The sequence below is a fragment of the Apteryx mantelli genome, chromosome 4 (assembly GCF_036417845.1).
Source record: "Apteryx mantelli isolate bAptMan1 chromosome 4, bAptMan1.hap1, whole genome shotgun sequence".
NCBI lineage: Eukaryota > Metazoa > Chordata > Aves > Apterygiformes > Apterygidae > Apteryx > Apteryx mantelli.
In genome coordinates, this window is record NC_089981.1 from 81,048,494 (window position 1) to 81,067,369 (window position 18,876).

General features: G+C 37.3%; 1 protein-coding gene across 3 annotated transcripts in view; it reads right to left on the bottom strand.

Annotated features, from left to right (window-relative positions):
• Positions 1-259: 259 nt before the first annotated feature.
• The window catches only part of NUDT14 (nudix hydrolase 14), a 62,862-nt gene continuing 44,245 nt past the window's right edge, over positions 260-18,876 (bottom strand). For all 3 annotated transcript variants that reach the window (XM_067295641.1, XM_067295642.1, XM_013940834.2), the window contains 2 exons: positions 14,103-14,340; positions 260-2,250 (listed from right to left, as the gene is read on the bottom strand). In XM_067295641.1, coding sequence (XP_067151742.1) covers positions 2,010-2,250; positions 14,103-14,340 — 479 coding nt within the window. In that variant the 3' untranslated portion in view covers positions 260-2,009. The remainder of the gene's footprint in view (positions 2,251-14,102; positions 14,341-18,876) is intronic.

Sequence of the window (18,876 nt, forward strand, 5' to 3'; positions counted from 1 at the left end):
CCTAATTAGAAATGGAGACATTTTGTCCATTTGTAATTTTGGAGCAAAGAGTATAAATAAAGAAATGTCATTTTGGAAAGATTTTTTTTTTCTTCCCCCTGAATTACTGCATTATGCAGTAGAAAAGCTTTTGACTATATACATACACACTCATTAGCCTGACACCGAACAGCTCAAAAGTTATTGTGTGACAACTTTGATGGAATCAAATAGATACTCTGGCAACTACAGCCTGGAATAAAAGACATTAATGCCTGTATCATACTTATATTATTTATTATTCATATTCTAGTAGTCCTTAAAGGCCTCAACAGCAATCAGGACACATTGTACTAGACACTGTAAAGACGCACAGGAGCTGAGACCCAGCCTTAAAATACCTTCCAATGTAAATACACAAGACAGACAAAATTAATTTACTTTTCGTGATAACTCAGCCCTTGACTCATCCACAGATCAGGCATAGTTCAATGTAAATGTGTCTAAACTTTCATAAAAGGTGTCTGACTCCCATGGACTGAGACTGTTCTTTCTCCAGTGACTTTCCAATGAGCTTTCCTCCGTAACTGTCAGTAGGATAGCACTAAGTATCAGTTTTAAAGGCCTTTTTTTAAAATGTATACATCTATTTCAAACTGCAGCAATTTCAAATCAGCCACTGGATACAATCAGTTCCAGCTGATCTGTACTGAATTTATTCCAGTTGCTATGTGAAAGGTTGCACATTCCCAGTACTTGTCTCCTGAAAATACATAGTACCTCAGTTCTACAAACTATATATATAATGTCATATTAATTAATATTAATTGAGTGAATAACATGAACAAGTGCATAATTAAATTGCCAGACTTGATTCTCTCTCATTCATGCTATTAACAGTTTCATATGACAGTCTACATGTAAACTATGCTGATGGAATATATAATATACATTCTAATTAGACCACTTATTGAATCAAACTGTGTTGCTCAGTACATCTATGCAGGTTGTACAGGCTTCAATGTAAACTGCACAAATGATAATAAAACCTCTCAATAAAGCGCTTCTGATCACTAGATTTCAAAAAGCTTTACCTGAGGAGTAAGTCCTATTCTTTTCATTTTAGCAATAAAGAAACTGAGGCATGACATCTCAAAGAAAGGACTTGTACTAGTCATCTCACAATCAAATGAAAAGATTTTTGGCCTCTCAAGTCCTGCTCTAGAGGACAAAGTTTGATCTAATTAATCAAGGATTATCCATAAAACAGAGAGATGTGTTCCAGTGGTAGCCCCCATGATTCATCCCTGTATCCCCATCACTGGTGCTCAGCGCTGCAGTTGGAATACACTCTAATACATAGTCTTAGAGCTGGTCTATTGTCAGAATGACACATTAGCAGAACAGCTTACAAATATGTTTCTGTCTGCTTATGAAATAAAGGTCTGCACGTTCAGAAATGCAAACATTTTCTTTACAGGAGCTAGGCATCACAGAGAAAGTTCCTCCCTGAAAGCTGTGCAGAATTCAGGTATGTAGTTAGGATATTTGACTATTAAGGTCTGATGGTTGAAGAAGAACCCCAAGCCAAAAACAAACAAACAAACAAACACCCCCTCCCCAAACCCCAGCTATGAGAACTACAGTGAACAAGCAGCTGCCAGTATCTACAGACCACGGTGACAGGCCTGTGTAGCAGCCGCACTGAGGCTCTGAGCATCTCTGCAGAACAGTGGTAGAGCAGTGCCACAAAAAGGGAGAGCTGCTAACACTGGACACATTTACTTAGGTTTTGTGTGGGAATCAACATTTGCCTCTCCAAGACAAATCCTAGCCCCAGTGAAGCCAGTAAGAGTTTTGCCACTGGTGGAAATAGGGTCAGGATTTTACTTCTAATTTTGCTTCAAAGTTTATTTTTGGAAAGATTCCCTTTGTGGTAATTTGAGTTGATCAAGGCAGGCAGACTTGCAGTTTTCTGTACGCACAGAAATAATGGGAAAGCTTTTCTCAAAATTGTTGGTGCTTTGATTTTATGTTTTTGGTAGCTTGGGTGCTATGTTGTTTTGGAACCACACAAAGCCCAAAATGACACCTGGTGTCTTTGGGAGACTCTCATCAAAAGCAAACTTCATGTAGTCTTCTAAAGGTATTTCTACAACTTCTATCAGCTCTCCTTCTTCAGGCTGGCCACCTCCTTCACCAGTTTTCATCTGGTCTGTTACTTCTGCATAAAATAAGGTGTGCCTAGAACCTGTCACACCAACTCCAGACCTGGAAAAAAGTAGAGAGGAAATTTTTGTTTACATAAAAAGAAGTTAGCAAGGAACTAAGAATGGAAACCTGGATCCTTAACTTGTGTCCCCTACACAATGCCAAAATACATGTCATTACCCTCTGTTAATTTCTATGTTTAGAACCTATAAATGCAATTTTGTTAACACAGAAACTGATTACAACTTTCATGCAGAAGAATCAACATCTTTTGAATACATTTCCATTTGAAATGGATTCATCTTTGAATATATTCTGCAGCTCTGGAAAAATGTTAGTTTAGGAGGAGGTAAAAAAAAAAGTCTTTGAATTGGTGAACAGTTCTGTGTATGCTGAAGTTGAGAGACTTTTTCAGCTAATCTCAGTGAGAGCCAGATCACACCATGATCCACAGAGATCTACAAACAACAAAATGAAACTCCACTGGGTATTTGAATCCTACATTTGCTTGCTTGTTTTTACACAAATATTTTGATTTTTGATTCTTAAGAAGATTATGTCCATTCACAGCTGGAGTCCTCTACTCATGGACTGGATAGGTACAAGAACAGAAAGGCAGCCTCAGAGTCTTTCTCTGTCCTTCCTGAACTTTAGCCTTGACCCAAATGGACCACTCTAAAAGCACACGTTTCTGAAGTAATTCAGTCTCCCAGCTAGATTTGTTACAGTGGATTTAGCTGAGGATATTTTAAATTATGTAGTCTTTCTTCGGCTAGACAGCTTGCTGTGTATTGTACTTATTTGTTAATCCTCTATTTCCTTAGAACTATTTCATTTAGGTATTTTTAAATAAGGGATAAGTACATAATCCACTCGGTCCTTCTAAGAAAATATTTACATTGCAATAGCAACTTCTTCATTTCACATGATTAGAAGTGACTTTTCATATTGAATGAAGCCTGATCCAAAGTTCACTGAAGCTATGAATCAGGAAAGCTGAAAAATTAGTCTCTATATTATTATACATGTATAGGATTCTAAGATTTGTAGCATCATTATGATCTTAAGGTGTATATTCATGCTTACCCTATCACTAGATAACTATCTCAGTTAATGCAACATGAATCACACCCCATTCACACGCCATTCATCATTTGCCCCTCCATTTTTTAATAACACCTGGAATTACTTTGGTTGGACAACTAATACTGGTTACTGAAGCTGTTTTTCTACATCAACACACACTCTTTTTTAGACACAGAACAGGGAGTGAACAAGTGAATTCTTTTCCGAAAAATACTACTCTGACTTTGGGCAGGTCACTTCACTCCCTTGCGATCATTCCCATATCTGTCAGAAAAGTGCTAGAGAAACTTATGTACTTTTGTTTGGCACTTCCAAGAGCTTAGAATGACGGTATGCAATTTCCTTCACTCTGTGTTCATCGCTAAATTTCAGTGTCTGTACTACTTTTTGATACATGCTTTTACCAGCAAAACGTGACCTACTAGCATGCAGCAAGAGACTAGACTAACAGCTTTCCCTTTCTCTTCCACATGTGACCTCCTTTCTCAGTCAATCTGATTTAGTATTTACTCTCCCTGAGGACCTGTTTTTTGCAGCCACTGTCCTTAGTATTTGTATCTTATTATGGTGACCGTCAGAGAAGGTTTGTCAATAAAAGAGCCATTCAGAGCTGACAATCATCCACAGACTATACGTGCCACTGGCACTAGATCAAATGCCTTCTCAGGACTCCCCTGTGCCACACTCCCTTTCTCCTTCTCTAATGGGAAGCTGCCTGGAAGAATAACGCTGTTTGTCAGGCATGCTGCCACTCATCTCACCACAGCTGAAGCTCCAACCAGGAGACAACACAACACAAACGCAGTCTTTGAAAGCAGTAGGAGTTGCGCACTGGGCTCACCATGCTGGCTTAATCATTCTAATCTCATTATAAAAGTAAGGTAGAGTCATTTTTCATCAAGTTGCTATCAGCAACCAGCTCTCAAAAGTTGGAATGCCATTTTTTATGCTAATGTGCTATCAGTGCTCTTTCTGCTGTGAGGATGATGGCACACGTTACTACACTCCCTTTGTGTTTAAATACAATATATTTTCTTGGTATTATCAATCAATAATGTATAACATTAAGAAAAAAAACAACAGTGGAAATGAAATACTGATTAAGAGCAAACAGACCTATTTCACAGTCCATCACTGCTGGCCATTTAAGCTGTAGTCATTCAGTGAACAATCTGCCCCCAGCTTATTCACCTTGTTCTCTGTCACTGACCACTGACCCATATGCTTCTAACTCCTCGCTATCCTAGTTCTGTCCATTAGAAAGAGCCTTACTGAGAGAAAGCATTCATGATGGAGTAGTACACTGTTTGTTCATTTTCTGTTCCCTCTTTTCCTTTGTCTTTTCTTTTTTGAGGAGGCAGAAACAGTTTTATTTTGCCTTATCAACCAGAGATCCAGATATGTTTTTCTTTATCTATAGTGATACATGTTCTTTGATTGTTTCTAGAAGAATTATATTTTTAGTAATTACAAAAGAACAGGACACTTGGGGTTCAGGGATTTTTTTTGTAATTGATAATAAGAAATAAAAACAAATATTAATCTAGACTGTAAAATCTTCAAGATGGAAAATGAAGCTTGTTAATCTCCACAGGCACTATGAAAAAACACAGCACTATTCATAGTACATTTAATGTTACATCATTTCTGATTAGTGTCAAATCTCAGTTTCATCTTGTGTGCTCCACCTCCTGCAACTGGTATAAAGGATTTTTAGTTTTTTAGTAACAATCCTGGAAGTTTGTTTCATATTGAATGTCACCCAAGAAATAACAGAAAGGAAAACACAGGTCAGCTGAGGTGCAAAATACATTCCTTTCCCTTCTGATCTGTTTCTCATATTAATATAACTGGTACAGAGCTATAGTTGAAGAACGAAAATGCTCTGAAATGGACTATACACGTCAGCTTGATATTATCTAAAGGTTATGTACAAAAAACATACAATCTTTATTTAGAAAGCCCTTCTATAAAAACCTTTCTGGCTTGATAATTTACAGCATAATCTCCTCTTATACCACTCATGACCTTTTACTTATGAAATAGCTGCAGCTGTGGAAATTACATGAGCTCACTCTCCGTGCATCTTTTCTTTTGAGTAAAAGAAAACTGCTTCCTGAGGTGCAGCACCATAAAAGATTCAGTTTCTTGCCTCTGTAGTTCAAACAGAACAGAGCGATTTCAATATGCTATTATTTCATTATATTATTTACTCATATGATATTTCCACTAAATCAGTGTTTCTTTGCTTCTGAATTAAATACATCAAGAGTGACTGCTCAATACACTTGAAAAGATGAAAGTGCTGGACATCAACATCTTTCCTTTGTTATGTTGCCCAAAGTTGCCCCCAACTATAAGTGGCAATTCCTCCACATATACTGGCATATAATTTGTGACGGAAATCAATGGAAAATTTGTGACAATACGTATTTGAGGCTGGACATGGCCACATGTTCATTTTGTTCATTCTTTCTTATTTCATTATTTATCTTTTTCTGGCGTAACTTTGTGGTGAGTTATTCATTAAAAACTAGTAAAAACTTCCAAACTAGCATAAAGTAAGATCAACGGGTATGGCTACTAATTTTCATGTTATTCTAGTTTACTCTTCCCCCTCCAAAACAGTGCATTTAATATTTCTAAGATTACTTATAACCCCTTGCTATTTAGATGGCTGACTTTGGAGACTATTACATTATGTTATTTATGCATATATTGACTGTTTTTACTGTGTTACTTCATGCCTATTTCAATGGTTTCAGTAAGAGGTTGACAGAGAGAGGAATGTACTTTACTTCATAAAACAGATCTATTTCTTGTATCTTTTTTTATGTGATAATTCTTTGTCTGCTCTGGCTTATTTTGTCAGTTTATCATTTTCACATGGATCCATGATGAATGCCCTTTACTAAATTAAACATTCTCCAATATTGCCTACTGCTGTCTTTCGCAACATTTTTAGCCTTAGATATTCTTGTACTCTGCATGTTCTCAGAAAACTGTCAAAACGTGAGCACTATTGACATTCCATTTCTCTTTGTACCTTCGATTTTTACAGAAATCCAAGTTAGCAGGTTTGTTGCTTTGAAGCAGTTCTGAGTCTCCATCTGGTTGAAATAATAAAGTGTTTTAACACATACCCTTTAAAAATATGTATACATTTTAGTGATGTGATTTTGGGTATTGGGGCAGGAGGAAAAAGAGAGTAAAGAGGGAGAAGAAGGTTGGTTTGGTAAAGAAGCAACAGGCTGCCTTTATGTTTTCAGTATGTTTTCAGGCTTATGTGTCCCTAACAACCTGCTATCCTCTTGCACAATTATTTGCACTTTCTGTGTATGATGTTTAAAGAATTTTGACGTGCCTTTATTCATGGTTATATTCTTCTTTTTGCTACCTTCTTCCTCCATACGCAGTCTGTGAAATATTTTTCCTGTCCCTAGCATTTTACAGTACAAATAAAGTGCTTTTGCCATCGTCTCAAATGAGTCACCTATTAACAGATTACAACGATATTCATTAGCTTTGCATCTGGGGAAATCACAGGGGTCAGCACACCCGTAATGGAAGTGATGAGTTTCACCCTGGGAAAACCACCTTCCCGACAACGGTGTCTCCCCTTGCTAGTACACGAGAGGCTTGGTTTGGGTGAGGGCCAGCAAGATCTGAACTCGCAGCACCGGCCCACGTTGACAGCTAGGGTTTCAGGTCTCACTCCAAAGGTTTAGCACCATGTTGCCCGAACTAGGCATGTCATGGCTTATACCGATCCAGACCTGCTAAGCCTGGCTTGACCTAGCTGGCTGATCTAGATATATTTTGATGTGTCTGCACAGTGTTTGACTCTCATTCACCACTGTGGGACAAATGCAAATGATCTATAGAAAACACAGCTCTGATTTCCTGCGTCTCTATCACGAGGATCAGTTTCCTTCTGAGAAGTTTATAGTTGCTTCAAGTTACAGCTACATGGCTGGCAAATACTCTTTGTCAAATCTTTAGGGCATAAGCTCACAAACCCTGCAGCTTCAACAGAAAGAGACTTTTAAGACCTGAAATCTATTAGTACTAAACTTTTAGCTTTTTTTCAGAGACAGTCAGAAACCTCTGTTACCTTTGACAACAATTCTACGAATGTAAACATGCCAAATTAAGGATATGAAAGTGTTATGTTTTTTATCACAATAGTAACTTCAACATAAGTTTAACACATCCTAACAAGATTGTATGATGCATTCCCATATTGCATTTCAAATAAAACACTCAAATACTGTGATCAAATCATGGTATGGCTTTCAAAGCTGTCGGCAACACATTTGCAGGTAACAGCACAGCGGAGATGCAGGCTCTGCGGAACTGCAAAGTGCTTCTCTTCACCTCCCACCCAGTATTTTCTATCTACTTCCCTCTTAGACTAGGGAAAACACAAGGGAGAGACTGTTACTCCAATCTGCTTTTGAAGCCCTGCAATAGTAGTTATCACAAAGCCTTTGTTTATCTCTTTCCTTTTACTAAATCTATGCGGAATTATGTAGCACAAGCAACAGGGATGACAAAATGGGACTTTTTGCTATTTGATATCTAAGTCCATAACTATAAAGCTACATTACATAAATATTTTTGATTACAAGTGGGTAACAGAATCTTATTGCCTTAAAAAATTGTTTAGTAGTACCTAAAAGTCACAGCTGAGATTCAGTCCACCTTGTGTGACTGCCTACGCTCAGTAACAGCGAGTTTCTGCTTTGAACAATGTGTGTGTGTGTATGTGTGTGTGTGTACACGCATGCACACATTTGTAAGCAGGGTCAAAATGCAAAGCATGTAATCAAGATTAGCTTTCCTCTCCCCTCATGCCTAGGTTCTCATCTGTTCAAACACATTATTATATTCAATATTTTAATTTGAAGGAACAGACAAAATGCTTTTAAAAAAATAAAGAGTATTTTATAATCTACTGCTCTGCTGAAACATGGGGAATGCTTTATCATAAACAAATACAAATTGACTTATCACTGAGAAGACTTAATCAATGGCTTAACTCAGATTTCTGATACACAGCAATTAAAAGCTAAATTTCTCATCTTTTCTTAATATTTAATAAATATAAAATATATAAACAATCAACATTTAGCTGTTCTTATCAACACAGAAATATGGTTTTTTGAGTGTAATCTGGCATAGTTAATGTGAATTTCCTAAATGAAATATATCCATTTATAAAATATAAATCACTGGATGCAGACTTTGGGAACGTAGTGAATATATAATACATGTTTATAAATAAATGCAACAGAAATCTCTGCTATTTGTGCTGAAATCAAGACCTATTTAGGCATGCAGCATGTAAACTGATGAACAATGACATGCAGCTCCTATTGTCACTTCTTAGGACCTTTGTACAGTTCTGACACTATAAGCAGCAGGTGCAGGGAAAAAAAGCATAGAAGTAATTAACATAAAATTATATTACATTATGCCATCATCCAACAGGTGTACTAGCAGGTGATCTTTCTAATTATAATGCACTCCAACATTTTCAAGACCATTATTCTTTCTACATAATAACCTATGAATACAAACCATTTTTACCTCATTGCACAGTGGCTAATAACCATAGCACAGTAATTGGAACATCCAATATTAACTCTGTGAATACTCTTCTTTGTTGTATACCTTTGGAAAAATTTCAAATGTATGAAGATTAAAGTACCTGTGTTAATAGTTAGGCTCTTAAACTAATCCATCTGATTTTTTCAGAGCAGGGCTTAGAACCTGCAGCTCCGATTATATCCAATTCATACCCATCTGTTTATTACAACCTCTGACAGAAAAGAAAGATGGAAGGAAGGGGAAAGGAAGTTGAACCACAAACTATGTAATCTTTATCCTGATACCGTGATGCATCACTGAAGTCCAAATCATTTTATAAATATTCAAGAAGACCAAGCATTTAAAGAACTAATAGAAAATGTTGTAAGTTGCAATAACAATAATAGTAACATATTTAATAGTAACAACAATATATTTCCCTGCCCCTCTGTTGCAAAGAAACAAGTCTCAAGGAAGATAGCTGGAAGTACTTCTGCCTAAGAAACTAACTCACAGCTGAATACCATATAGGATTCAAACCGAAACTGCTAGGATACCATGATAGAAAAAAAAAAAATTATTTATATCTGATTTATGAGTAAGTCTAAAGATTTGTTCACTTACAAAATTTCACATTTAGGAACATAAAACTGGAGGAACCTCACAGATTTATTTTAGGGCTGTTAAAAATCAAGTTTCATCAACAATCATTTTCATTAAGGCTCAGTTTATGATTATACTACTATAGTATCAGCTTCCTTTTATTATTGATCTACGTGGCTCCTTTAGATAAATCTCATCTACCATCCCAACCATCTATGCCATTTTTGAATAAAGCCATACATACAGTTGACTAGAACTCAATGCAACAGTGGGGGACAAAACTTTCATAACAGAAGATGAAACCTCCAAAAGCAGTTCAGCTGCTGACAAAACAGAAAAGAAATAGCAGGTTACTTACCCATGTGCTAAACACCAAAGTAGCAGTTTGTGTAGGTATGCTAAGAAGGAGAAACTCACCACACGGGGTGAAAACAACAATACAGATTTTTTTCAAAATGATTACTGTCTCCATCTACACAGCAAAACAAACCATTCTCATTTATATCTAGCTTCTGGATAGCAGTATTCTGTAATAGGCACAGATATTTACGATTCTTCAATGCCTGATTCCTCTGACCTCCTCCAGTCAAGCCCCTCTTAAAATGTTTGTCTTTCTCCTGCTCTGCCCCCAGTCCCAGTCTCCTTCACTCAGCCACTCCACACTGTCCTCTTGTTGCTGGAACAACTTGTTCCTAAGACTTTTGCCCAGCTAGTGTCGATTCCCCAACACCTGGCTTCTGATTCCTCCTCAACTCCAGTTACTCTGTGGATCATTCAGGGTAAGTCTGAGATCTGCTTAATTCAGTGTCCAGCTTCTACCTGATCAGCATCATGTCGCAAGAGCTTTGATAGAGCTTAAGCATACTGTAGCAGTATTGCAATTATCCTTTTCTGATCAACTGAGAACTGCAACATACCCCATCACCCCCCCAAAAAAACCCCAAACCCCCAAACCCACCGGTACAGGCCCCATTATTATCAGGAAAAAATGCTATCTTCACATTACCTCCAGTCTTTACTGGCACCTACTACTTGTCAGCAGAGTGAAATTAAGCTTAAACATAGTCTAAGTACTTTCCTCATTTCCAGAGTTTCAACTCTGCTGGGACATATGAGTGATCCAGTGTTGCTCTTGGGATATTTTTTCAGAGTTACTACTTTGTACTATACATGGACCTGAATCAGATGATTAGATTCACCTGATATCTGAATTCCATCTGACCAACGTGATGAACCATGAACTTCTAAAAAAACCAGTACCTTGCTTCAACTGCTGAATGCAAGATTCTTTAAAGGGTACACTTCTCCACATTGATGAACCTATATTCTCTGAGTCCGTTAGTTTTCATTGCATATTTTTTCTCTGCAGAGTTGCTCCATTTCTTCTTCCTATTTCTATTTCAGGATCTTCCATTCCATTTTTTCCCCTAGTCTAAATTGTCCCTACACATTGTTAGTGCCCTCTCCTCCTCAATCCATTAAACTACAGAACCGTATTTACCTTCACAGCTGAAACCAATTCTCCCTTTATATTTCATGTGTCTTCTCCTTTTCATATCCTTCCATCAGGTCTAGCTCAAGTCCTGCTTTTATTCAATGCAGGCAATTTCCTTCTCATTACCACAGTTCCAGAAAAGATGTTATTAGGAATTCAAGACAACTCCCTGCTTTCAGACTGAAAGGTGCATTGACACAGAAAGCCTTGCTTGTATGGAAGTTGTCTTGATGTGCATGCAATTCTGAGTTTTTATCTACAAAGATGTAATAATCTTAATAATTATGAATTATACAAACATTTTTCATGTGGCCTTATTTGCATCAAGGAACAATAGCTAACAGAGATTTGTCAAGAATACAAAATGTGCAGTCAAACTAATTTCAGCTATAATAGGATAAAAGGTCTTGTGGACAGGGGATGCAAAACAAATAATATGACTTGAATTTATTAAGGATTTGGACTCTATGCAATATTTCATTTCATTAAGAAGTTAGGAAAACATGATATAGTTAGAAACGAAACTATGATACGGGTGCAAAACTAGTATGACAACAGTACTCATGGAGTGGTAACAAGATCAAATTGGAAATACACATCAAATAGGATTCCACTGGGGACCATCCTGGATTCGATATAATTCAGTATTTTGTTTTAGGACTTGCATGTTGAGACAGAGACTGCAGATGGCAAAGCTGGGATAGATTATTTAAAAGAAGTTAGAGATGAATACTAGAAGTCAAAATCATCCCAATAACTTGAAGAAATGGTCTGAAAAATAGGATGCAATTCAGTAAAGACAATTTCAAGGTTCTGTATTTAGGCAGGAATAACAAACAGCACAGACAGGAAGTGAATGACAATGCAGCAGTTCTGCTGAAAATAATTTTGAGATTGGGGAGGCATTGTAGACCATAAGTCAACAATATAATCCACTGCAAAAAAGGTGAACATCATACTACAGCATGTAAATCATCTGTAAGACTAGGGAAATAATGCTTCCACTCTCTCTGATACTGGTACAGCTTCTGCTAAAATACTGCATTCCACTTTGGGCACTATGTTTCTAAGAAAGATGCACACCAGATGAAGAGAAGGTAGAGTTCAGCGGAAGAAATGATAAGATACCTAGAAAACATTGTCTGAAGAGAAAGCCTGAATCAACTAAAATAGTTTTGCATAGGCAAAAATAAAGCCAAGAGGGCACATGTTCAAACAAATATGCAGCAGGTAAACAGAAGTATTTCATGTCCACTGTGAACAGGGTAATAGGTCATGGACTTAAAAGTGAAGAACAGGAAATTTAGACAAGACATGAGAAAAAACAGGCTTAAGGCAAAGATAGGTACACACTTGAAACAGAATGCTCGGAGAGGTTATGAAATGAACAGATTTTAGAGAAAGCACAGGATGTGCATTTATCAGAAACATTTCAGATCCTGCTAAGTCTCAGTTTTGTAAGAGGAATTGTCTAGACAAGATCCTCTCAAAATGCCTTCCATTTCTGTTTTCTAAGGCTTCTCCCAGACCTGATGGATCAATAAATAATATAAAGCAATTATTATATGGGTCATTGAGATGACAGATCATAATAAAATTACATAAGGTACTGTAATCATTAACAGATTGCATAGGCATTAATGTCACGTTTTATGTCAAAGCTTTGTATGACAGTCACAGCATGAATGAACGTATAAACAATTTGGAAAAACCTGTTACTCTTACAAAAAATGTTCTTAGCAGACCATAGGGGGACAAATTATTTCCTTTCTCTGCATCAAATACTCATGGACCTGACAGATCTTCCTTTCTTTGGCTAACAGAAAAAGAACACAACACAGTCAATAGCAAGACCAAAAACTTTAGAATCAAATTCACTTGGTAATATAGAACATAGCAAGTCCAACACAAAGCCACCTAAATATAGTATTTGGGTAAAAAAGGGCCTGTATCTATTCCATGTCAAAACTGAATATTTATACATGTATACGTGTGTGTGTGTGTGTGTGTGCACATGTGTATTTGCATGCTATCGTCCATCAATGTCACAACATACAAAATGCTATGGACAGCTTCTGTTCATAAACCTAGAAAGCACTTTTTCTTTCAGCAGAACAAACCCTTAATCTAGTTTCAAGGAGTTGTAAGAGACAGCGCCTGTGATTCACCCCCCCACGCCCCCCAAAGCATTGCTTGTTAATCCAGCAGGAAATAACATTTGCCAGGATTGACAGCTGTGGATTTGTATTCAATTCACAAATTAAAAACCAATGACAGGGCCTAGTTCAACAGAGATGTCAAGCAAAACGAAGAAAGTAAAAAACCTGCAGCTTTCTCTGTAAAATTAATACATATGTTTGGAATAACAATACTACAGGGTGGGAAGGAGCTATAATGGGATTAAAGATGTGTGCAAAATTTCTCTTGATTTTTTTAATGATTGACATTTTGTATTTTTCCTCTTTCATAGTAGGTTTTCCCTTTACTCCTAATGTATATTTTAATACATGTTAATATCTATTTCAATAGATTTTTAAGGCCCTGCAATAAATGGCATGTAAAAACCTTCACAGTCAAGCCACAAACCCCATACATTAATTACTGTCCAATTCACAAAACTTAATTGTTTATATTTTATGGCCCTGAAACTACAAAGAGATCAAATGGTGCAAATTGTCATGCTGCTGCAGAGCTCTATTAATGGAAAATCAGAGTCCATCTTGGGCAGCTTTTCTTGTTAATCAGAATAATAATAATCAGAGATGGAAAAAGCCTGATACAGTAAAGCAGGACAGTTTCTGACAAAATATTTTCTAACACCATAACAAACTCTGCTCTTAAGAGCTCTATGAACTTTTTCCAATGCAGCTGAGACTCTAGTAGTCTTTGGAACAAATCACAATAGTCTAATTCTTATTTGGAATTCCATCGCATAATTATGAGTTGAGATGTAATTTGTTACATCTTTGGAAATACTCCTCTCACTTTCTGAAGATTACACTTTTCATATACTTCCATATGTCCTTTGTTTCTCCAAGACATGACTTAAATGGGAAACATTAATTTACATTTAAGCCACTTCAGAAATCTGTCTTTGAAACAATATAGTTAGGAGTGTTAACTTACTGCTATTTACCTGTAAGAGGTGATCTTCCTTAGGTCTGTAACAGGAACACAATAGCCACACTCTTCTAAGACTTCCTCACGTGCTATTTCTTCTAAAGAAAGGTCTGGTTTGTCTACAATGCCAGCACAGAGTTCATAGGTCACTCCTACTGCAGCAGGTAAAGGATCCTCTAGATGACAGAAGTTCTCCTTGTCTTGATTCTGGAAGACTTGAGGACATTGCCTTTCTACTTCACACATGTAAACAGCTTAAAGAAATACAAAAAAAAAAAGAAACAATAGTTTTTTTCTGACTGTACTCATAATAAATAGAAAAAAAGACACAGAGCACAAATTTTGCCTGGGAATTTATAACCCACAGGGCACCTGAGAGCGGCAAGGAAGTCGGCTAAGTTGTCTGTTAAAATTATGACACACTGAAATTAGAATTTTAGAAAACAAAGGTTTTATTGCCATATCTGCAGAATTATCGTTAAACATTTTTCTGCTTACATCATTTGGGATTAGTTCATGCACACTGCCAAAAAAAAAAAAAAAAGTTAGTTCATCCCATAAGTCTACATCCCAGAAGCTCCCAACAGATTCCATTTGCTGGGCAGTCTGGATATCAGGATTTAATTTAAACCATGCAGTTATTTTGCAAGGAAGTTGGGTTGTACATTATGTACCATGTGCACAATGATGAGCCTTTCAGCCTGTCAACTCAGCTGTTATTTAGAAAGGATATGAAAAGCATGTATGTTTGTTTGAGAAAAAAAAAATCCTCTTTTGAACATATAGTTCCTTGCATAGATTCCTGTGTGGAATTTGAAAAAGACGTTTTGAATTAATCTACAAACAGCTGCCACTGTAATGCACTCCTAAATAAAGTGCAATTGACATATTTTAGCCTGTATTTAAGCAAAACTTTTTGCTGATGTCAAAGGAAGTTTTGCCGAAGCAAGACCTGCAGGACTGCATTTAAATACACAATGAATTACTATTGACAATTCCAGATCACTACAACTTTAATTTACAGGTATAATTCCATCTGTTTCTTCTTTGAAATTTCCTCATGTCTATCCTTGCTTTTAATGAAAAGTTACTGTAGTTACCAGAGTGTTATAAAACACCAAGAATAAAAACTGTTTTAAAATTTGAGATTATTTTTATCAAATTAAAATATTTTACATGAATGTTTTATACATGCATAACATCATTTTCAAATGAGCTTATTTTCTATTTCCCATTCCAAATCTTATAGAACTGGTACATAAAAGAGCTTGAGTTTAAAGAACAATTTTCTTCTTCAAGTTACTGGATTTGGTTCATTATTTCTTAAAATTGCGATATACAACCAGGGCCCTAAAAAAGTGTTGTAGCATAAAGGTACAGTGAGTGACCTGCTCTTAAGCACTTGGTCTCTAGGGAAGAATCTGTACCCCAGAATTTGTTGCCTAGGCTCCTGCTACAACGCTTGTTGAGACACCTTGAAAGTACAGGGTAAGAAGATCAGCACACTGAGAAGGGAGCTGCCTAGATCTGGCTAAAAAAAACCAAACCACAATGTGCAGAAATGTGTCCAAAAAGTTGTCCAGAACTTAAGACTTTTAAAGCTGTTGTCAGGAGGTACATCTGGACCCTTAAGATGCAAACATTTAAGGAAAGGAGCCTCTATTTCTTATTTGAAAGGCATGAGTAGAGCTCACAGTTTTGTTTTTTTTTAAATGTGGCAAGGAGGAACAAAATTATTCCATGCAAAGCCTGAGGGACAGATCCTTGGAGGATGTATATTGTCCTAATTCCAAAAACTTATAAAAGCTGTGATAATCACCATAAACGACAACTACTTTCAGGATCTCTCCTAGCTAAGCCAAATAAAAGACTCTTAAGAGTCTAATGAATCTTCAGTATTAACATCCCCCTAAGAGTAAATAAAAATGGAGTAACACATGTATCCCAGTAAAGGACTCAGGCACCAAAAGAGGGTGTAGGTAGATGGTAGGTACTGAAGCATGAAACTGTCATTAAAATAACTCTCTGTTCAAAGCCTGTTGAATCTCTGAAACACATCCTGTCATTCCAGCTGGCACCTGCCATTCTACTTGTCTCTCAGCACAACTGGGCTCCAAGTAGATCAAACCCTACATTCCCAGAAGGACACAATCCAGCAGTCCTGTTCAGAGCATACCCTGGCATACACCAACACTCAAAGCAAATACTCAACTTCTCAAGAAAAGAAAAGGTACCAGCCATTTCTGCATAAGAGTCCCACAATTAGAGCTTTCACCAAGGAATCAGAGTAAAAATTCCCCAACTCTCACCAGGCTGAGGAAGGTTCAAACTCATAGCGTTCATGAATTAGGAAGGTCTAGAACACCAAGCTGTATGCTATGATATCAGGGAACAGAGGGGTCCCCCACACCTCTCCTGAAGCTGCAAAACTGAATGCAAGATTGATGAGCCAGATGAGATACAGCAACGGACAGAATACAAGTCTGTGGCCTATTGGCTAAAGCATGATCTTCAGATGGAAACCTGCGACTCTCCTCTTCCTTCTCCCAGAACTATTTCTGTTGTCAACCTACTTCAAATGCATAAACAGTTTTGAGAGCAGATATTAGAATCAAGAACTCATCTCCCAGCAGAGTAATCCACCTCTAGTCATGTGTCTGATCGCTCTCTTGTCTTCCCATGGCTTACGCTACTTTGGTTAGGAACAGCCATTTCATCACAGGGCAATCTCTTTCATCATCAGATGTATACCAGTGATAAGCAGCAGTGCAATGAGGACTCAGACAACCATGTAGGGCTTATTAAGAATTTTGATTAATTATCTGGGAGCCACTCAGCTGTAAGGAGTCTCAGAGCAGAGACTCCAGAACTGATGTACTCGAATTTCCCTCTGCATAGCTGGGACAAAGGTAAGACAGAATTAGTCAAATCAGATGATAACTGTTATTCAAAGCAGCCTTTTCAGGTGATTCATATAGAGAGACTTGTTTGCTTTCTTGAAAGACAAAGGGACAATAGTATGGATTTGGAGGGGTAACTGGGATCTAGCTGACTGGGGAACACACTGGTTTCTGTTTAAACTTTTGGTTTCTCTTTGATTGCACCGGTGTTTAGTACCTCCTGAAACAAAACATGGCTTATGACTCAAATCTTTCATGCTGTTTATTTTGAGTCATTGAAAAAACAAACACCACAATCCACTGAATGGTCATTATATTTACAGTGAAAAAAATACAGCATATGTTTATAGGTACCAACCCTAGCCTTCCCCAGGAACACGTTATTTAATTATATTTGAAAATGTGTGGTCAGTTGACTACCAAAATGAGCATTGCCCAGGACCCCAGCCAATAAGTCATGTGTGAAGATCTGATATGGAAACTACTGAGATATATATGTAATTTTTCATCTCTCTCTGCTCTTTCCAAATGCATAATTTTATTATCATTCAAGATGACCTAAGTCCACAGTGCCACCAAAAAGTATGGTCCTATCTTCTGCCTCACCCCAGATGTGTGCTTCTGTCATCCCTTCAAGCCAGCATGGACTTTCTATGACCGGTCAGATCAGCTAGCTAATCTGCATAAAAAATTATCTGTTTCAGCCATATCAGACCTCTGCTATGGCTGCATAAAGGCTTGCGCTGTCAACGGGGACGAGGTGGGAATGCATGTATGAAGAGGGACTGCTGCCTTCAGAAACAGCACAGACTTAAATGGGCAAAAATTGACCACAAAACCACACCCTAAGGAAAGGCAAGCACATATGTCAAGAACCATGTGTGCCAGGGATGTGCCTGGTGACTGAGCTGCAGCTGTTTGCTCACAAGTAAAGAGCTGTGTTATTGTCTTCCTGGTGGGATCCTGATAGGCGCAAGTAATGAGAAAAGTCTCGGCTTTAATTTTTGCTCTGTGGAAACACCAGGCAGGCAATAAAGGCAGACAATAACCAGGTAATGGATACACAATTATAGTGATATGAGCAATGTACAGGCATGGTTGCAATCACTGAGCTGCTATGGGATGTCTAACTGACCACTAGTCCCTAAGGCCAGCTTTCTGAACAGTTCCAGCCTCTGTTTACAATACCAAAAATAATCCAGTCTTTTGAGGCAGAGCTCTCTAGCAGGTTTGGTACTTCCATGGAGATGATATAATGGACATGTCTGTGTTACTATAAGACCTATATCCCATGTTTTGTATCCTCCCACCCCCTCCGCACAATCTAAGCATATACCCTTAATGGAAAAAAAAATATTGGTTATTTTTACAGGTTCTTATTCATTTGCTTGCCTTTGGTTTTCCTAAACAAAGGTTTACATCATATACTGCTTTGTGTCCTCACAGCACTGGGGAGTATTTCACAGTCCATTATTAATTGATATATATACATGTGTGTGAAAAGCCTCTGCAGTCTAGCTGCCTAAGACTGCCTCAAAGAGGGCAACAGATATACAAGCTATTTTATTTGGCTGGCAAATAGAAAACAGTGCGTTATCAATAAATAGATAAACTCTTTCTCCCTATAATAGTAAACAGTGCTGCACGGGAAACATGAACTATCCATATAACAGTGCTGCACAACACTGAACAGCCTGTCAATCATTATTGATAAGGACAGGATGACACTACCCTAGAAAGTTTCCAATAAAGTCTACCACAAACAGTCTTGAAATGGTCTCTTAGCAACAGTCAGTGAAATATCTCGTGATTTTTTTTTAATTAACATGCAGAGGATACATATTTCATTTTTAACCTTGAAAAGTAAATAATACTGTGAATTAAAATAAC